At 33.4% G+C, this 20,799-nt stretch overlaps 1 protein-coding gene across 3 annotated transcripts in view; it reads right to left on the reverse strand.

The window, feature by feature from the left end:
* lrba (LPS-responsive vesicle trafficking, beach and anchor containing) overlaps nucleotides 1-20,799 on the reverse strand; it is a 297,666-nt gene that overhangs the window by 122,630 nt on the left and 154,237 nt on the right. For all 3 annotated transcript variants that reach the window (XM_066718460.1, XM_066718457.1, XM_066718458.1), the window contains exon 37: nucleotides 6,892-7,016. In XM_066718460.1, the coding sequence (XP_066574557.1) occupies nucleotides 6,892-7,016 (125 nt within the window). The remainder of the gene's footprint in view (nucleotides 1-6,891; nucleotides 7,017-20,799) is intronic.

Genomic DNA, 20,799 nt, shown 5'->3' on the forward strand with positions numbered 1-20,799 from the left:
CAACATAAAGAATGGAATTTATCAATTATTGTCTGTCTTTTAAAATGCAGGAAAAATAGATTTGTTTTATAGAAACATTGCTGACGGGGTTTTAAAAGGTTTATTAAACGTTACTAATCAATTTAACATGTACACCATGTATTTTTGGTTATAATACATTGACAAGTTTTTAGCATTAGTATAAATGCATTACGTAGCCTACCTATATACGAGTTTATTCTTACCATCAAAGCACATCAAATCTGCCATGCTTGATAGGGCAGTATTTACAATATGATAGGAAACGGTTAGCTCACGTTAAGGAAGTAAAGGACAAACAATTCTTCAGCATTCAGAAAATATATTTATAATCTTCAAGAACACTCTATGCTTGACAGAAGACCAGCATCAGTGAAATTAACTTTCTTAATTTTCTAATTTTTGTTCTAAAAACAACATATGAGGATATGGAAAGAGAATTTAAGAAACTCAAGACAGCATTTTCTCTTTAGAAGACTGCTGAATTATTTTACAGTAATCTCCAAATGACAATACTATAGCACTCAAAATACATGTTCTAAAAAATTAAACATTTAAATAACACATAACTGTTTAAATAATCAGTGTAATACACCCTTACTTCTGATTATGATGGATGCATGCATATATATATATATATATATGCATGCTACAGGTGATGGTTGTTATATATGGTTATATATATATTTATGAGAGAGAGAGAGAGAGAGAGAGAGAGAGAGAGAGAGGTTATGTTACATATATATATATACACACACACACACACACACACAAATACACTGACTCGAATCTTCCCTGTACAGCTTTAATTCTTGGAATATGTGTAACTGTATGTATAATTTTGAAACACAAATTTCACGATATTTGTGTTTGCAAACTCTAAACTAACATGCAAATTATGCATGTTTGTGTGTGTGTGTGTGCGTGCATATATATTATTAATAACTGCAAAGTTTTACTTTTGTAGGCATCAACTTGATAGTTTCCAGTCTAACACAGAAGGAACGTGCTGTTAAAAACTCAATTGCCTGTGTCCCTTTAAGACATCAAAAACAAATTTTAAATAAATACAATATTTCTGGCCAAACCAATATCCAGTAACATGTGCCAAACATATCACAACAAAGCAAGGAAAGTTCTCTGCTCATTATGTTTTTGATTTCTACTGTACATGACTTGAGGTTCCAAATGGATTATTTAAGAAAAATGGTAATCTGCAAACATTTATAGAAGACTGCATTCCCTAGTGGTACAGGGAAATCCACTAAACTGGTCTTTTAAATAAATCTACTGTAAAGGCATAAGTGATTCTTCATTTAAATAAATAAAGTTAAGGACATGGTATACTATTGCTACTCCCTGATAAGACCTTTAAACACCAAAGACCTGCAATTAGACAAAGTAAAAACACAATCAAGTGGACACAGCTAGAATTCACCTATTCAGCATTTTTGATTCTAGAACAATATTACTTCTTGAATAAGGTAGGTTCATAAGGTAGAAAGCCACTTTATAAATAGATTCCAAAACTGTTAGACTCAGGCTGAAAAATCTCTTGTCATGGAAAATATGCAGCTTGCTGATATTTAGAATGGTCTTCCTGTAATTAACTCCCCCTTGAGGATTTTTAGTTAGCAGCAGTGAAATTACTACCAGCTTCCTAATACACACCACATGCGTTAGTATTCACAACTGTGACAAGGTCTGGGACTTGATATAAAAATGCATCATATTTAAAAATATTCAATTGTATTTGCTGTAAATAATGCACAAACACACACACACTAGATATACCATACATAAACATACATATATATGCACCCACAGATACACAATTTATTTTGTATATTTTTTAAGTGAACATTACTATTATTATATATATATATATATATATATATATATATATATATGATGAAAATATTGTAAACAGCTTAGGAGAAATCTGTGACAATATCAGATATATTGCTTTTCTTACTCAGAACCTAGGAAATGTGGGAGGTTTTGGGTTGTGTTTATTTGAAAGATTGAACATGTAAAATCATTCAAACACTACACACAACAGATAAAAAATCTTGTTAATTGTTCTTCCACAGCAATATTGTATAGCTTGTTTCATTTTTAACGATGTCATTGCTGAGGGGTATTCAGTGCTTGGGACTGTAAACTTGTGTTACTTTTCAGTTGTACAATTATTCTCAAATCAGAACTGCAATTTTAATACAATGTTTGCTTTTTGGGCAGGTAAGCTATTACATGTTTGTCTTTCTATATATATATATATATATATATATAAACATAAACATGGCACTATTAAGCCATTAAAAGAAACACTATTCAAACTGAGAGGAAAAAAAGAGATCTTTTGTATTTCCTGTCAAAATATCCTTCTCATGACCTTTCACCTGCACTAATGACAAAAGCATCATCTGGTAAACATTCGTGCAAATATTCAGGTTTGGGTGTTCTGCATCTCTCTAGACTGATTTAGTTTAATGTGTAAAAATGTGTTTAAGTTAATGTCTCTGTTAATGTCATTTTAAATGCATACATTCACACTTATTAAATAAATATAATCCTAGTAGTTATATGAATGTTATTAGAATGTAATAAAACCTGATATACAGACCAATACAAAGCTCTGTGCATTTAAAGTATTCTTAATGTGTTCCTGAGCATGTGACTGACTGGCATGAGATTAAAATGACTTGGAATCAGTGTCATTCATGATGCTCCTCCTTCACTTCACACAACTTGTGTCTCCCTACAAGTGGAGTAAAATCTATTATATGTACCGCAGTTACTCAAAGCCAGTACCAACATTCCAAGCTCAAACAGGAAAAAAAAACTATTTTGTATGTGGAGTGTCATACATTTTATCAATGCAGAATTGTTACTAAACATTATTCTAGAGATAACTATAGCAATAATGCAATACATCATTGTATCAGATTACTGGAATTACAATAACATCCATTATTTATTTATTTTGTATTTAATTGTTTAGTCCCTTATTACTGCAAATAAGTTATAAATAGCAACAAACATTCTGCAAACCTAGATATTAAAAAAAATATATATGTCTCAATAGGCGAAAATGTAAATGTAATATGCAGTATAAACTGCATCCTTCTGTGGATACAAATAATAAGTTAAAAACATAATGAATGTGATTAAGCTTTTAAAAAAGTTTTAAATTTGTAAATCTCAAATATTTTAGGTCTGGAGTAGTATAACAACAACATTCTTCCTGAATAAATGCAAGAGTTGCCCATTATTCTTTATTGTCCAATGAATGTCAAAAAAAAAAAAGTTATACGTTTTGAACATTTAGTATTTGATCTGTGCTGAGTTGATATCTATATCTATATATCCATCTATCGATATCTATATATCCATCTAGCGATATCTATATCTATATATCCACGTCTCTCTCACTCTCTCATATATATATATATATATATATATATATATATGCACACATACATGTATGTGTGTGTATGTATATGGAACCACATTCACTAGCACTTATCAGCTCAGCACAGATAAAATGAAATATGTTCTTACATTACAATGTATGAAAACATATATACACACATTTTCATAATGAAAACATAGTATTTTAATTTAAATTCCTTTTTCCAGATATTGCATTCCAAAATAGGCATATCAAACCTAGTTAACAAAATCATTCTTCTTAACGCCAGGCACAAATGTAAATAATACTTGTTACATGACACTATTTAAAGTCATGTTTCTTACTGAGTGGCTCAAATACTCATTTATATGCTACTAAAGGCAGACTTAGGCAGGGCAATTAAATTGTCAGAATTAACAAATTTGTTTTTAACAAGAGTGTAGCCAGGAGTGTAGTCATGAGGCTGGTATTGATCGTCAGAACAGAGACATTAGTCTTCAGGTATTTACTCTGCCACCTCTGCACCACAGGCCCTCATCCAGACCAAATCAATCCCTAGAAAAGATGGCTCTTTCCAGCCATAAATATATAACTAGCCTCCACAGAAATGCCTTGCTCTGGGGTCTTTAGTGTAAATTGTTCTGAAGTTCTTGGCCAGCTATGAATGATCACAATTGTACTTGGGCGCATGTCCTAAAACAGGAGCATTTTGCACATGTTTTTAGAAAGCTGTTCCAGCAATAATTGCCCTTGAACTTTATTACAAATGGATATTGGAAAGCACCAAAAGGGGAAAAATGGAACAGAACAGTTTATTAAAGGCCACTCTTGATGTGTATGAATCTAGTTCCATCCATAACATTTGTTTTTGTGTAAAGCAAAAGCTTTTACAAACTACATTTTTAAAAAGGCCCGAACTACTTTTGCCAGTAGCTTGAAATAATGTTAAATGCCAACTCCATCATGTACTTAATCGGTTTGTTTTTTGCAAAGGAGTCAAAGTTTCCACTTCCTATGTTCGTCTGATGAAAATAATTACAGCCAGATATGACCTTTCTGCTCTAATTGAAAATTTGAAACTCCTCGTCATCTGCTCAGCAATCTAGGACCAAGTGTAGAGTGGACGAAAGGAGAGAGGAAAAAAAAAACAGAAAGAGACTAGAAAACTTTGAATGAAGTGGAAAAAAAAAACACATAAGATTTTAATTATGGAAACCTCAAAGTTCATACAATGTTAAAAGAGAGTATCTAGTAATTATTTTATTCTTCACTCAAGAGGTCAAGCCATTTCGTCTTTGAGTTGAACACAACATTATGTGCTTTTGATGCCCATGAAGTGTAAAGCAAAACAATCAATTCAAGGAACTGGTAACTGTGTGGATGATGGGGAAGTGGAAATGCTTCATTCATTTATTACAAAAACAAACTTTTCATTGAGTTTTAAACAAAGAAATTGGGGATATAATGTACAACTTTAATCACATGACAAAAACCTTGATATATTTGTTATTAATTATATTAAGAAAATAGGTCACGGGGGATTTTTTTTTTTTATCTATGGTTTGACAGCAAAGGGGATTATAATAAAGGAGTATGATTTGTGGTTAAGACACTTCATTAGTAGGCTCAATGCACATTTATATATATTTTAAACTACTTAAATAAAGCCTTTGATAAGTTTCTACCTAGAGCAAGAGCTTCATTCCAGATAAACTGTACATATTTATGAAACAAAGGCAGTATGCTACCTTGTGAAAAATCAGCCCTCAGGATCATCCTCCAGCTGCACATTACAACCATTACGTCTGCTGCTGGTCTCTAAGGATTCTGGGATTTGGTACAGTTATTGCTTTTAGATCACATTCTTATTGACTTCTGTCATGCTGGTCATTTATCTTGAGGACTGATGTCACATTTGGTGTGCTATCTTGTGACATATTGTAGACATTTCTCCCAGAAATGGCCCTTTAAGGAAGAGTGCAATAGGTTAAGCTGGAAAACTGAAGCCAAAATGTTGCTGATTGCATATACTGGTCTGGATAGGGAAGAGACAATGCGATTTTAGCAGCAACAAAGGATTCTGTTTTTCTTTGGCTGAGCCGTTATAAACTTTATGTATCTAGTTTTTAATTATAAGTGCAAAGTAAGGATTTTTTTGAAGTCTTGGTGTTCAGATTTATATTAAAGCGTAATCCCTGGGAGTGAGTATCTTAATTGAATCTAAATTCAATGGGTGTCAATGTATACTAAATAAAATATAAAATAATATTAAATGTAAATTAGGATTTGGTTATTTGTCTTTCACTGCACAAGAAACAAAAGAACAAAAATAAGATCAATTTAAAAATCATTATGCAACAGAGGTGTAATCAATGCTGTTGATCATCTTGCTGTAACTTGAATTGAACAGATATTGTATCGATTAAGCCATTTTCAGTGGTTTACTGAAGCTATCATATCCTGAAACAATATATTTTTCATGCAAGGATAGATGATTGTTTAATTGCTCAAATATTTATATAGATTGTTTCACCAGATTAACTAAAGTCAAAGAAAACCTGAAGTCTTAGTGCATTACATATAGTGAGGTTAACACATTTCCGGTGTTGTACATATTTATATATTTTGACTTATTCAGCCTTTGATCTCCTTATGAACAACATACAGCACTTCCTACTTATATAATATCTCCCAGTATTCTTAAAATGTGAATAACTCAATTTCAGAATTTCTCTCTCACGTTGTGAGCTATCTATGTATTTATTACAAAAGCATATAACATGAAAAAAGAAGGGTGTACAAATGAAAAGTCTCAGCAAAGCTACACAATGTAGTCAATAGAAAACAAATCGCTAATACTAACTGGCTTCTTATAAAACATTTCTTTGCATAAAATTCTACCACCAAGTATCCATTCTTTTTTTAAATACACTCCTTGTTAAGTTCTTACCAGATTATTTCTGGTTGTGAAAAAGTATTCAGCATTTATGTAAATGCTGAAAGGAAAATATGATAGAGAAATAGAAACCAGAACCCAAACAAATGTCCTACATACTTCCAAATAGATGTTTAAAATAATTGTATCAGATATTATTAGATAAACAAAATCTACTAGATAGCCTGATTGAGACATTAGTCATGTTACTTACCAAGAATTCTCAGCACTGACATGCAGAAAAAAAAGGGATACATAAATTCAATATTTTCTAACTCATTATTTTCATGTGCATGATTTAAAATAATAATTAAAAAATAAATACTGAAGTAAAACAGGGGGCTGCAGAGTGCAATCTTTATTAACATAGGGCTGTCTGAAAATGAACTGTGTGAACTATTTAAATGAGGGCCCTTTTTACTGTGTCTTGTGGCACAATAAAAATTTTATGGCAACTGTAGTTCTAATTTTTATTGCCATGTACCTGCTGCCACAGGCTCAGAACACTTCTGAAGAAACTGACCGTGTTCGACCGCTGCTTTGAGTGTGGCTTCAGAGTGCATGGATCCAAAGGGGTTCCGCACAAAGCGTCGCCGGCGCCGCAAGTCATCTTCCCAGTAGTCAAGGCGCCAGAACTCACGAGGACGGCTGCAATGAAACAGAGGTAGCACATATGTTAGCAATTATCACACAGCATGCTAGCACACAAGTGCCGCATAAAGCCTTCCTTGTTTGCTCCCTCTTTCCTCTTATACACAATCCTAAACTTAGGTATGTCCTTGAAAATAACAATATCACCTTCCAGACCTAGGAACTCCTTTAGCTTTTTTTCCTAGGAAGGTGAAATGAGCACTAAATACATCATTTTGAAATGAACTGCTGACAGAGTGATCAGTTTCCCCACACTCTAGTGGCGTGTGCTCCGATTTCAGCCTCATTTCAGCCTCAGCAGGGCACCTTTAGCTGTGACTGCACTTATAAACCAGAATAGGGAAAAGGCCATTATAAATATGGGATAGCATTACCAATATTAATCAATGTCTGGGCCTTCCATCATTTTTCTTCCCAATTTGCGCCTTTTACCACACAAGGTCAGTAAATCATTCTGCGGCACTGCAGGCCCAGAAAGTGTTAACTTTTAATGAACGGCACTGTAGCCATGGATATATGTGCAATAATAAAATATTACTCTATTTAGACGTGCAGGAATTTAATTAAAATAATCTTTTAAAATATTCATTACATTTAGCCCCTGAGGCATAACACAACATAGGGAAATGCATTTTCCTTCCATTACTTTTTCCCCCTTGCTTATTTAAAAGAACACATTTCAGCTGAAGAGGACAGCAATTTATTCGTCAAAGTAAATTACACTGAATGCTTTATTTCTCCTTTCACATGCATGCGTTTCAGCATTTAATTACAAATAGAAAACAACATTAATGGTGGAAATCTAAATTTGATGAGAAGAGATTTGCTATGTAGAGGTAGACATTGCTTCACCCATAGGTAGTGATTTGAGCACTATGTATATAATGAATTAAAATGGCTCCCAACTACTCTCACATATATGAAAATATGTTATGTTTTGTATCCTTACAGGACACATACACAGTTGTATTTTGGTTGGTGCACACTAAATGGTTTTACCATAATCTGATAGCTTTCTTCTGAGGGCTGATTTACAACAGAGATGTGAAATATAACTCTTTAAGTCCATTTTGCTTTGTCGAAGTGAGAATAAGTTTTATAGTACAACAGGGCCTAAACACCCGAGATTTATAAATCAACATAATAGCCATTTAAGCACCCTCTTGATACACGCCTCTTTGTTTATGTCAGCATATTTCACTGAATGTCCAAAAGCATGTTAATCTCACTATTCATAATGAAAAAAAAATATGCAGGAGTAATAAGGAGTTATAATGTTCCAGACAATAATCTGGGAAATGAGGACAAGGGATGTTAATACCTATGAAGACCTTAAAAAAAAAAAAAAAAAAAGTACAAATTATTTTACATAAAATTGTATTTCGGTTCTTACGTGTGTTCTTTTATGATACCAGATTTGAACTAGGCTGCATTGTGAGGTTTTTTTGCTGTAAAAATGAAGAACCAAAGACGGAGAAAGAAAAAGGGGTCTCTCTTGCTACATTCTTGCCAAGGGCTTAAAACAAATCTTTAACCCCAACAGGAATTATAACATTGGGGCCTTGAAGAGGGGAGGTGGTAGGGGTCAAATTAGGAAATAAATACAATAAAATAAAATAAAAACCCTGTAGTTCAGGATTAATGAACACGATCAATAAGATTTATCTAAATACTCTTTTTATAGGGTTTGGAAATATAACGGAACACTACCACTCCCAGTTACTTTCATGGGGATTTTAAAGAACTGATTTACAACTACACATATGGGATCACATTACTATTAAATATTTCATTATGGAAAAGCAACATTTCCAACAAGGCAGCCGTAGAGTTGTGTATTCAATAGTCAACATTATTGGAACAATATTTCAAACCTGTAGCACTACACAATTTTTTATTACCAATGAAAGAATGCAGATGTGCAAAAGTATTGTAAGAAAAAAACAGATGGGGCCAACGCATTACAGAAAAGGATTCATTCTCTGGAGCACACCTAAAATTGAAAGTTTGTAATCAATATTTTTTTAATCCGCTGAGTGTATAAAAAAGGAAAACATCACGTATGATGCGTCTGTACTGCAAACAAAGCAAGAGGAAAATTCAACAAACACTGAATATTCATAATAATAAACATTTTTAAATATACACATTATTTTATTTTTTGTCTCCACTTATTTTTTTATTTTTTTTTACTTTTACTAAGAGTAACGTCTTGGAGAGAAAATTAAAATCCTCCATCTAGTCAGGTCTGTGCAGAAGCAGATTTTCCTCAAATTACAATGGTTGCTACATGTTTGACTGCGATAGTCTCAAAACCCAAATAGGCACTTCATCATTTTGGCTTCCTATATTCATCTATTAGAATTATTATCAAATATCTGGCGAGATGCAGCCGTGAATCACGGGCAGCTTCTCGTCTTCGGGGAACGATACAAAAAGGATCTATTCATCAGCATGGCAATCAGCACAAGTAATTAGTCCTTGAGCAAGAAATATTCTACAACGCTTATTTCACCAAGCACCACAAACATACGACAATAGAAGCCAAATGAAAGCTGCTAAAATTTGTTAACCTCTCCTGCCATCAATCCTTCTGAAACTGTGCATGCCGAGTATTTTTCTAAGGACAATAAATTATTAATTTCTCATTCATTCTCGGTAGAATTATGCACTGCCATTCTTCAAGATAACAACAATTAAAATTACAAAGGCCACCAAGCAGGTTCACTTACAAACCACTTGTGTAATTAGTAATTATTTCACTCATATACATTTCTGCAGACCAGCCTAATTTGGCCAGGAATTTTTTGATTGTTTTAACACGTACATTTCTGAATTCCTAAAAAAACTAACTAATGCAAAACACATTTGCACATAAAAATGCAACAAATTCTGCCATGTGAAGCAGTTAAGTATAATTATGTTTTCGGCTGTCCAGTACTGATGCACGTTAGAAGTCTCATGTAATTTTATGTTGGGTGATAAACACAAGCATTGATAATTAGCGTCAAAAGAATCTTAATTAGGCACCATCAACTTTATGATTAAAACAAGTTTTAAAAATGGTATGATCAGACAGACAGGCTACATTAAATATATAAATTACATATATTTAAGAAATATTTAGTTAACAACATTAATTTACTGAAACTAGAAGACACTCGTTGGCTCTTGAAACCATATATTTTCTTATTGTGTCAAACAGCAGCTTTTCCCATGTCCATTGGCATGGCAGTGTGACATAATAAACAAGATATTTAATTATTGTGAGTGTTTTGCCCTAAAGGTTAGTTGTTGCAGATTAATGGAGTGCTAAATACAAAAGTATGAGGCTGCAGTGAAAGACTCTAGATTTTTCACCAGGCAACCTAGAACCTGAAGTCCTGAACGACTACTTAGCTGTTAGACTTGTTGTATAGCAGATATAATTCTGTGAAAGCCTTAATACAGCAAATATGCTATAAATTAGGCACTGGAACATAGAAAACAGGAAACATTTCAGGTTAAAAAAAAAAAAAAAAAAGAGACCTTGGTTTATAAAAAAAATGACTAATGTGAAAGCTTTAACCATGCTAAGCTGTCTGAAATGGTTCACTGCAATGTCTTTCATTAAGCTTTATGATCCATAAGAAAGTGTTATTTATGTTTGTTGAAGCAAATGTTCAAAGCAAGATAATTAGAAATAATAATGGTCTGGATATCCAATATGTTAAAATGTGCATTTTGAACACAGACAAGCAGGTGACAAGGGGTTGAATTTTCACTGTTAATAATAACAAAGATGTCGTTAGAACTCTCAGCTGTTTTCCCTTACATAGTCTATGTTAAAATCATTGCATTGAGTTATACTGTACATAGAATAGGGAATGTATTAAACACCATACTTGTTTTACAAAAGTAAATTAAATGTGTTCATTTTTATATAAGAATTAAGATCCAAATGTATTTGTGAGTGGTTCTTCTCAATGTGCTTGTCTTCCTCTTAAATTCATCTGTTCATCACTGTGTTTTGCAAAACTATTTAAGATTCTACTTAACATGTAATCCTTTGCACATACATTACAGAATTCTGTCTATACTTTACCTTCTATTACATGATGATACAATGATATATTTTGTTTCAAGGTTTAAGAATATTAATAATAATACGGCTTAATCTGAAAGGTCTGAAACTGAGCACAAGCTCATCTGAATTGTTTCCGTACAGTTGAAAATCATTAACTGAAGCAAAATAGTCTAGTGAATGATACCACAACAATGTAGAAAGAATGCAGAAGCGCTATATCCTGGGAAATATTTAAGAAATTAAGCCCAAACAATGCGTACAAAGCTTGAAGAATGGATTTCATTTTATTTATGTATTCCCATATGGGCTCAAATAATGGGTTAAGGGGGAAAACAAAAAGGTAGATTCTAGCTTTTATGTCCTAGCCAAAACATGCTTTACCTGTCCCCTAAAGCTAAACAAAACACTGTAAAAGCACATTAATAGAATCTCTGTGCCAGCATAGAAAGTTTGATAGTCTTATTTCAATGTCTGAAATGTTCATCTTTTTCTGACAAAGACAAATGATTGCCATCCATCAAGATCCAATCGGATATACTGAGACTCAGAGCAAATGCATCAGTGTTTACCATTTTTTTTAATGCTATTTGTGTAGCCTTTGCTTCATAGTATTTTATAGAATGATAAAAAGAACAGTTTCAAGACAGATCATTTACACTCACTATAAAATTAACTTTCATGAATAATGATAGATTTGCAACTCAGATAATGTATAAGTTATACAGATGATATTATTATGGGGTTCATTTCTGGCTGAAGATTATGTAAATTATACTATATGACCTTTATCATTACAAACAGGACATGCAAAACACACATTATTTCATATATCATTCGAATGGAAGGTACTTTGTAAAGGACAAACAGTCATTTATAACAGTCCTGCTGAATTAATTCAGTTACAGTCATTGATATCAAGTATGCATAGGAGATTTCTCTTTTTCCTTTTTCATTAATGTTACCGAATGGTGTTCTTCAGTTAAATTGCTTTAACATTACTGGTAGCAGGAAGATTATTCTGGATTTGCATAAACCATGTGTTTATAAAAACAGAATAAATAAAAAAATTGGAAGTTTTCATTTAACTCTGGATGTAAGCTCCTCTTTGTTAAGTTATGGCAGAGATCTAACATATCCCTGCCCTAAATTAAAATGAGACTCAACAAATGTCTTACTATGGAAAAAAAAACGAGGCCATATGATTAAGCTTTCTCATCCACAATTCTATATACATGTATTACAGTATATGATTCACAACCGTTAGCATCTTGAATGTTGAAATACGTTTGTATTTCACATTAAAAGTGGGCTTAATCTTGGTATATAGCCTAAAACTGGACAGAGATTAAGTGTTCTGTGGCATATTTGTGTTTCCTGAAAAATGTTTGAGACCTTGCTGATCATCTGTTTGGTCTGAAAATCCAATTAAACTGATAATTAAGACTGTATATCAAGCTTTACTTTTGTGGGTTAGATTACAATATGCTTGTTTACCATAGATATGTATTCTGGCCTTAACACTTTAAACCTGCAAAGCAATTATATAAATACATTAATACATACATACAAACACACAAAATATATATACATATCTTCACCATCACCCTATATCGATCCACTGCTGCATGAAGGCCTCCCCAAGATGTTCCCACTTGCTTCGATCTGCAGCTTCTCTTTTCCATGTCATGAATGCAAAGCGTATGGTTTCATTTTCCCATCTTCTATGTGGTCATCTTCTAGGTCTTTTTTCATCTCTTGGGATCCATTCACTAACTTCCATCTTTGATCAACATGTTCTTCTGTGTCCAGCCCATTGCCATTATAACTCAATTATGTTGGTTTGTTCTCTGATTCACTATTTTTCAATCTCTTCTTGAACTTCCCAGCATACATCTGTCCATATTCCTTTGTGTTGTCCACAAGTTTCTGTATCATTTTTGCATTACGTTACCAGGGATTACATCCATAAGTGAGCACTGGTAGTATGCATTGATCAAATATTTTTCTCCTGAGGCAAGTGGGTAGATTTCCTTTCAGCAGTGTGTGGTTTCTCCCAAATGCACTCCAACACATTTTTACTCTTCTTTTGATTTCTTCCATGAGATCTCCATCTGTGCTGATGTGTTGTCCAAGACAGACATACATTTTGTCTTCTTCGAGTATTAGTTGATCTGTTAAACATGAATTTTGTTTTACTCATTTTTAGTCCAGTTTTGTTGCTTCCATCTGAGAGTTCTTGAAATTGAAGCTGCAGGTCTTTTTTTTGCAAATATGACAATGTCATCAAATAAGTCTTAAAATGAGTTCCATTTAACTTGATTCCAAAGTCAAAAATCCTGAACACTCGTAAAGAGTTTTGAAAAGATAGTGTCGTTTGATGTACTCCTTTACAAATCTTGATCTGGTCAGTGTCTTGGTGGAGTCGCATTGTTGATGTAGCATTGTTGTAGATATATTGAATAAGTTATATAGATGTGTTGATTTCTTAGAGCTCTGACTATGCTTTCTCATAGTCAACAAAGCCCAGGCACAGAGGAAGCTCAGATTCTCTGCATCTCTCCAAAACTTCTCGTACAATGTGTATATGGTCTATCATGTTATATCCACTTCTGAATCCTGCTTGTTCTCATGGTTGGGCGATAATTTAATTCCTTCCTATTCTGAGGCATTGTTTAATATTTTTGATGTTCGATATTTTAAATAGGTTGCAATTAAACATTCTTACATCTTCAATAATACATTTCCTTATGGTTTTGCACAGCTCAATGTAATTTGGGCATTTGTCTGATTTAATTTATCCTTTCTTCATTAGTTATCTTGTTTCCTGAGAGATATTTTCATCTTCCTCTGAGGTGCTAGCTCCTCCAAATTCTCTTGTAAATGTGACACATGTAGGTCTTCTTCTTGTTGCTCATAAAGTACATATACACATATATAAATATATACAAATATATATATACAAATATATACATATATATATATATATATATATATATATATATATATATATTGAAATAGCCTGCACAAAAAGAGGACCCTGCTATTAGATCATTTTCCAGTCATATAGAAGCACATACATACATACATATATATTGTGGCACTGTGTGGGGTTGGACACAATGCTGGGGCACTGAAAGGCAGGGCTCAGGAAATCAACAAGAGGATGGCCATTCCATGGCCAAATGTCCGCCACAAGTAAGGGTATCAACACAAGGGAGAGTGTTTGGCAGAGCCATGCTGGCTATTGTTCCTCCCAGTCGAGCTCAGGTATTCCCTCTCTCTCAGACTCAGAGGATATCAGAAGCTCCTCCTCGATCAGCCCGGAGGACCTCAGCGACTTCTCTCTCAGCCCGGAGGATGTCAGCAGCTCCTCCTCTTCCCCTTGCTAGGGTTGCTCCTGTTGATCTCACTTGAGGTGCTCTTCCTCTTTCGGCTAACACCGCCCAGTTCGAACTCCAATGACAACACCTTCTTTGACGTGCATTTTATTCCTATATATTTTTTAAGTCTTTTTTATTTTGGATATTTTTCTATAAGCTACGTTGTTGTAAATTATTGTTGTCTATTTTAGCTTGAATAAATACATGAACATCATCATGTTAACAAGACATGCACTAATAAAAAAAGGAGATTTTCTGCACAAAATGACCAACCTTTATGGAAAATTAAGTCTCCAAGTCATAGTTTATCTGTGAGTACAGCTCTTTACAATTTTACCACTGCACAAAATGTTTATTTCAATAAATTAATTACAGCACAGACTTTGTGTTAATGCTTTACTCTAACAAGATAAAGCTCTCCAGAATGAACAGGGCAGACTGTTACAGCCAGACAAATAGTTTAAGGTGACCCGGCAAATAGATTCCCAGCAATACCATAAAATGGAATCAGACCCTCAAGAGAACTAAATCACCATTGATTTAACTAAACTTGTTAGAAAAAAACCTTCTTGGCTTGGGTGAATTTTAGTGCAGGCACACCAATTTAGGCTGGTTCATACCCAGACATCATTAGAGGCTTCTCAGTGGTGAGCAGGGAGCCCTACATTTCTAGTTTCTGTGCTAAAAGAAAACTACCAGAGCAAACAGCTCACTGGCAATAACAATAACCTGAACAGAAGAGCACTGCAAGCTTGGTTATACATGTTTATAATATCCCACAGTTAGGGCCTGGCGAATGACATCTTTAAGCAAAACGTACTTAAGCTACGGTCTTTCTAATTAATCAGAGATAATTCTTTTATGAGCAATCGGGAATTGCGAAATAAAATGAAGGAGTAGAAATCACATCTCCATAATATTAGTGACTCCAGGGGATTAGAGGGTCCCCAGGGGGAAGACAGCAGATAAAGCCCCATTCTATGTGCCACACAAGTCTGTGAGATGAAAAATGCAAATAGATTCCTAATTACCTACGGCTTAGTAAGATGCACCCTCCAATTAACAGCAATTAAAGTCAGTGTAAATTTCATGACAAAGGGGCTGGAAATGAGATGCTAATTATATCCCATTTCCAGTCGCAATTTGCAAGGAGAAAATGTTTAAGTTAAATATTAAAAGAAAAACTCAAAAAATGTATCAATATATTTATATATAAAGCTTTTACTTCTAATATTTAGAACACGTTGAATGTAATGTTAGGGGATCAGCATAATAAATAGGGTAATAATGAAAATGTACCACACACATTCTAAATGTACACCTTTTGGCATCACTGATGTGTTTGACCTATACACCTGAGAGATGATCATGAATGATCTGATAAATATGAGAAAAAATTATTTGCAAAACAAACCAGTCATTTGTTAATCTACATCTGAAATAAAGATACAAATCTAAAACCTCAAGGTCAGCTAAGGAAGGGAGTGACACACAGCTAAATCAGTTAATCTTAAAGGTCAGATTTATAATACCAAAGCTATGCCATTTATAATGTTGAAATACACTAAATCATGCTAACATCTGCTAACATGTGCTATTTTATGAAAAACATAAAAATATATTTTTAACACTTCTTTTGAGAAAAAAACGATTTGTGCAAGTAAACAATAAATAAACAAAACTTCCTCATTTTACAGAAATAGTAAGACTGTCTCCCTAAGCACTGTGTACCTTGATTACTTTGTGAATGGACTTAAGGCCTCCGTGAAGATTACATTGTACCTCTTACTGTCACTCACTGCAGCTGTGCTCCTTTAATCCTATATTCTAATCCCCTGTTCTTTGTATGTATACATGACAGGTTAATCTAGCAAACCTGTCATATATTTGTGATGCAAGACTGAACACATCACGACTCCATTATTTATATGCATTCATTATCTAGCACATAGAAAATATCTGGATTATTTTTTAAAGGAGATTTTATTACTAATACTAATCAATTTAAAATTATATTCTTCTGACAACATTTGTAAATAGCCTGATGGCAATTTTAAAGTACAAAACATAGTATTTTTTTGTTTAATATATTGCATTGACTTTAGCAATGAAGACTATAACTTTACTGACCCATGGGCAGCAGTGTGGTTAGGACTCTGGAGCAGAGGGTTGTGGGCTCAATCCCAGGTGTGCAAACACTGTTCTTGTACCCTTGAGCAAGGTACTTTACCTAGATTGCTCCTGTAAAAAACAGCTGTACACATGGATAATTGTACGCAAAAATAACGTGATATATTTTAACAATAGTAAGTCTGGATAAGGGCATCTGCTAAGAAATCAATAATAATAACTTGGGAGGTATAGACAACACAGCCCTCTTGAAGAAATGGTTGCATTTGATATAGCCTACACAGTTATTTTCTGAATGTCTGCATTGTTATTTGGTCCCAACATAACTACAGCACTTTCACTAGTCTTGAAATGCATTAATGACAACACACCAAGCTGAATGTGGACATCTTTTCTGTGATGTTTATGATCTCAAGTCCATGAGAAACATCCTCATCATCTCTTCAAACAGATTCGGTAAATAACAGGTTTACAAACAGGAGATAAGTATTAACACTGAAAGATCTCCATGTCATCAATATAAACAAAAACTGTATTATTTGACAAATTATTTATTGCAAGATATTGTAACATCTGTTACATTACTGCAGCTGTTATCAACAATGCAGGGGTCATTACTGATTAAAAGGAATATATTAGTCGTTATTCAAAGTAATATTAGTCTTACATATTAGTTCATTTAAAATGCAGTGCATTATATTACTCGTTACATTACCCGCTACATTCCTTCCTTTAGCCCTGCAAAACAATGTGACTAATCTACATAGTCTGGTAATGCGATTTTTTAATTCATGCCAGACAAACAAACTGTAACTTAAGGCCGTGGGTTAATTTAGTTATTGGGTCAGTAGTGTAGACAACAGCGATATTATCTTACTGCCACTCAAGTTTCATTAATCAGCGACTTCATTACAAAGGTTTAGCAATAATAGGAACTAAGTCATCAATAGTGACATCCCTAACTTTCCCCAAAAATTCGAAACTTCTAAACTTCAAAAAGCACAAATGTTGGCAAAGGCTTATGGTCACTTTTGTCTGTACGACATGAACCTTGAACTAAAATAAAGAGGTTTTGATTCCTGCCTTCAGTATATATATATATAAATATATATATATATATATATATATATACATACATACATACATACAAAAAATATCTACTCTGGACGGAGATTAAAAAGATAAATAAATAAAGATAAAAGATAAAGATAGTTCTGGGACTGAAATATATCTTATATACTTAGAGGTCAAAAGATGTATTTATTGATATAGATTTATTGTTCAAAAGTGAAGACCTTATGGGCAGGTGATACAGGTATCAAGCAAGGACAAGGAATTCCAGGACAGATAGACACATGCATAAATGTATTTCAGACAGAAAATAGGACATACTTGTTTATGCAAAGTGTGGGTATTTAAATAATATTATCATTATTAAGTCATTAACTACTAGAACACACATGGCATCCCCTCTTTAGCTACCTTTCTTATGATCATACACCCATGCTGAGTCCTTTCTGAGGCCTCATTCCCTTAAAGCAGCAAACTATCAGTCCCAGCACTTCACAGCAAGACATGTTATAAAGCTAATTATATACAATAGGCAGAGATTAAATCCATAAATGTCCAATAGTTTTAGGTAAAAACAAAGCAAAAACAAGCAGAATCCAAATAGTGTTGCTATGGTCAGATATACTGAATTCAAAATGTAACAGAAAACTAGTTTCTATATCCTCCATAACAAAAAAGTAACACTAGTAATGCTTTGCTAAATAAAGGGTTCTGGCTTTTCTTAGATTTTTTCCATTTAAATGAACACTGAGAAGTAGGCTTAAGCTTATTTAAACTTATACAGTATGGTTCAAGTATACACACACACACACACATACATACATACATACATACATACATACATAGTTTAGGTCCTGCAAGAGAGGATTTGTTTCTCTATCTCGGGACAATGTATTTTATGTACCATTTTCTGCTTTCACTGCAAAAGAAAGTGCTGTATTCCAAAGATAAAAGAGATTTTTGGTAAATGGTGAAAGTGCAGAAATAAATGACCTGCTCGGCTAGTGTGTAATTACAGTGGCTGGGATTGTAACAATCTATCACATGAGAGAGGATGACACCACGCTAAGGGGTTAGTCAAAGGAGATAGCCTTTGACTAACTACTGGACCCTGACAATCGATACTCCCCAGATACCATGTCCTCAGAAAAAAATAAAAATAAAAACAATTGAACCCTTAAAAACTTCCAAAATAGCTTGCTCACTCAGATATTGATCAGGACCTTATTGTGACCTTGCTCTTGCCAAGGCCATACTTTCTTAAAGGTATATGAAACTCATAAATCTGTAACTCGTAACAAAGGCCGTGCATTTAACAATGTAATGAGTCTACACACTAAGGCATTCCTTTTTACACTTTACAACATGGATCCCATTACAAATCGAAGTACAAAGTAATAAAGGTCTGCCCACAGCTGCAGCACTCATACAGTCAAGAAAGAATAAAAAGGACTGATAAGTAGGTTGAAGAACATTTATTAGAGGACCTCTTGTTACTTAGTTGTTTGAGTAAAACACTATCGCATATACAAAATGTGTGAAGGGACTAATGTTTAAGATTCCAACAAATATAGGTGCTTGTAAATTATGAGTACAATTTAATGAAAATCTATAAAATGACGAAAACACTTAACTTTCATAGCAAATGTAAAAGAGCTAATCTTTTGGGGGGTTGTGCGCTGGGCTGAGGAATCCTTGAAAGAAGATTTAAAGCAATATAAATTACAGCAACATATGGAAAGCTTCAGCTGTTCAGGGCTCTTTAATATGTCCCAGTTTGACACTTTGTTGGTATTCCTTACAATCTTAGTAACTGTGTTGTTTATACTTCTAAAGGTAAATGTTTTCATTAAAGGAGTTTCTTATGAAATTCTGTAAGCCCCTGTACTGTATAAAGGCACATTAGAATTCTTTTTTATATCAATTATGTAATGCTCTCCTGTCAAACTTTACATGCTCCCTTAGGATTTAATAATGCCCCTTTTCACATGTCTTCCTTTGTTTAAGAGACGCCGCAAATGATAAATGCCTTAAAGATTTTCGTTTTAAAACTGTTTAAAGAACACTACTTGAAATTCCTGCTATGCTGGCTGGTCCATTTAGAACTAAACGCTGGACAGGACAGAACAGAAAAAAGCATGTAAGCCTTCTATGTAGTTCATATATGTTTACAAAGAATTAAAATAGATTAATGGTCAACTGCTTTATGAAATCAAGCTTTTGTTTAGTGAAAAACAATTCACTTTGGGACAAAACCAAAGTAGGATCGGAATATCAACAGAACGCTTATGTCTACAGATGTCTCAGTTCTGTTTACCTCAAGAAAATCTTTTCTGCATCTGCTTGTGAATTGTATTGAAGACGTTATAAATAAAGTATGCAATTACATTTTTCACTATCATCGGAAATAAAGACATGCACAGCAAACATCTTAACTTTAACGGAGTAAAGTACAAAAAATATCATTTATTTTACTCTTAGGTTTGCTGTCTCTATGTTAAGAATAATACCAATTACAAACAAAAGTGAGATATAAATGTTTGGTATCCATACAAGCTGAGGATATGCAGAATGTCTCAGATTTGATGCAGAATAGACATTTGCATTCTTTAAAATGGACAGATATGGGTTTTGTTTCACGTTTTCATTAACAGGCAAAGTTACTACTGACGCACAGTAAACATATCGAACTGTATCACATTATTTATATTGACCATGTACAGTAACACAAATAACGGCAAGCTATCTAAATGTCAAATGCAGTCTGTTTTGATTCCACATTCTTATTTTTTGTTGAATTACCAGGAGCTTCTAATATTTTTTGTTTATTTTTTAATGGTTGTCAGTACATTGCATGTATAAGGTTTTTAACAATTAACTTTATTTTAATTGTTTTCTGTGAAAATAGCTATATGTTGCGACTGCAGTGCCATAACGAATAGGATCTTCACTTGAACAATTGAACAATACATATAATAACTAAGACAAAGGCTATCACAGAGCGGTATAACAACTGGTATAATTTAAGACACTTGGAAACAAATTAACTATACAGAATAAATCAGCAGTGTAGAATAACTAATTCAGTAAGATATAATGAAAAGCAAAATTAAAATAGGCATGTGCAGGTTTT

Source organism: Amia ocellicauda, chromosome 12 (assembly GCF_036373705.1).
Source record: "Amia ocellicauda isolate fAmiCal2 chromosome 12, fAmiCal2.hap1, whole genome shotgun sequence".
NCBI classification, from domain to species: domain Eukaryota; kingdom Metazoa; phylum Chordata; class Actinopteri; order Amiiformes; family Amiidae; genus Amia; species Amia ocellicauda.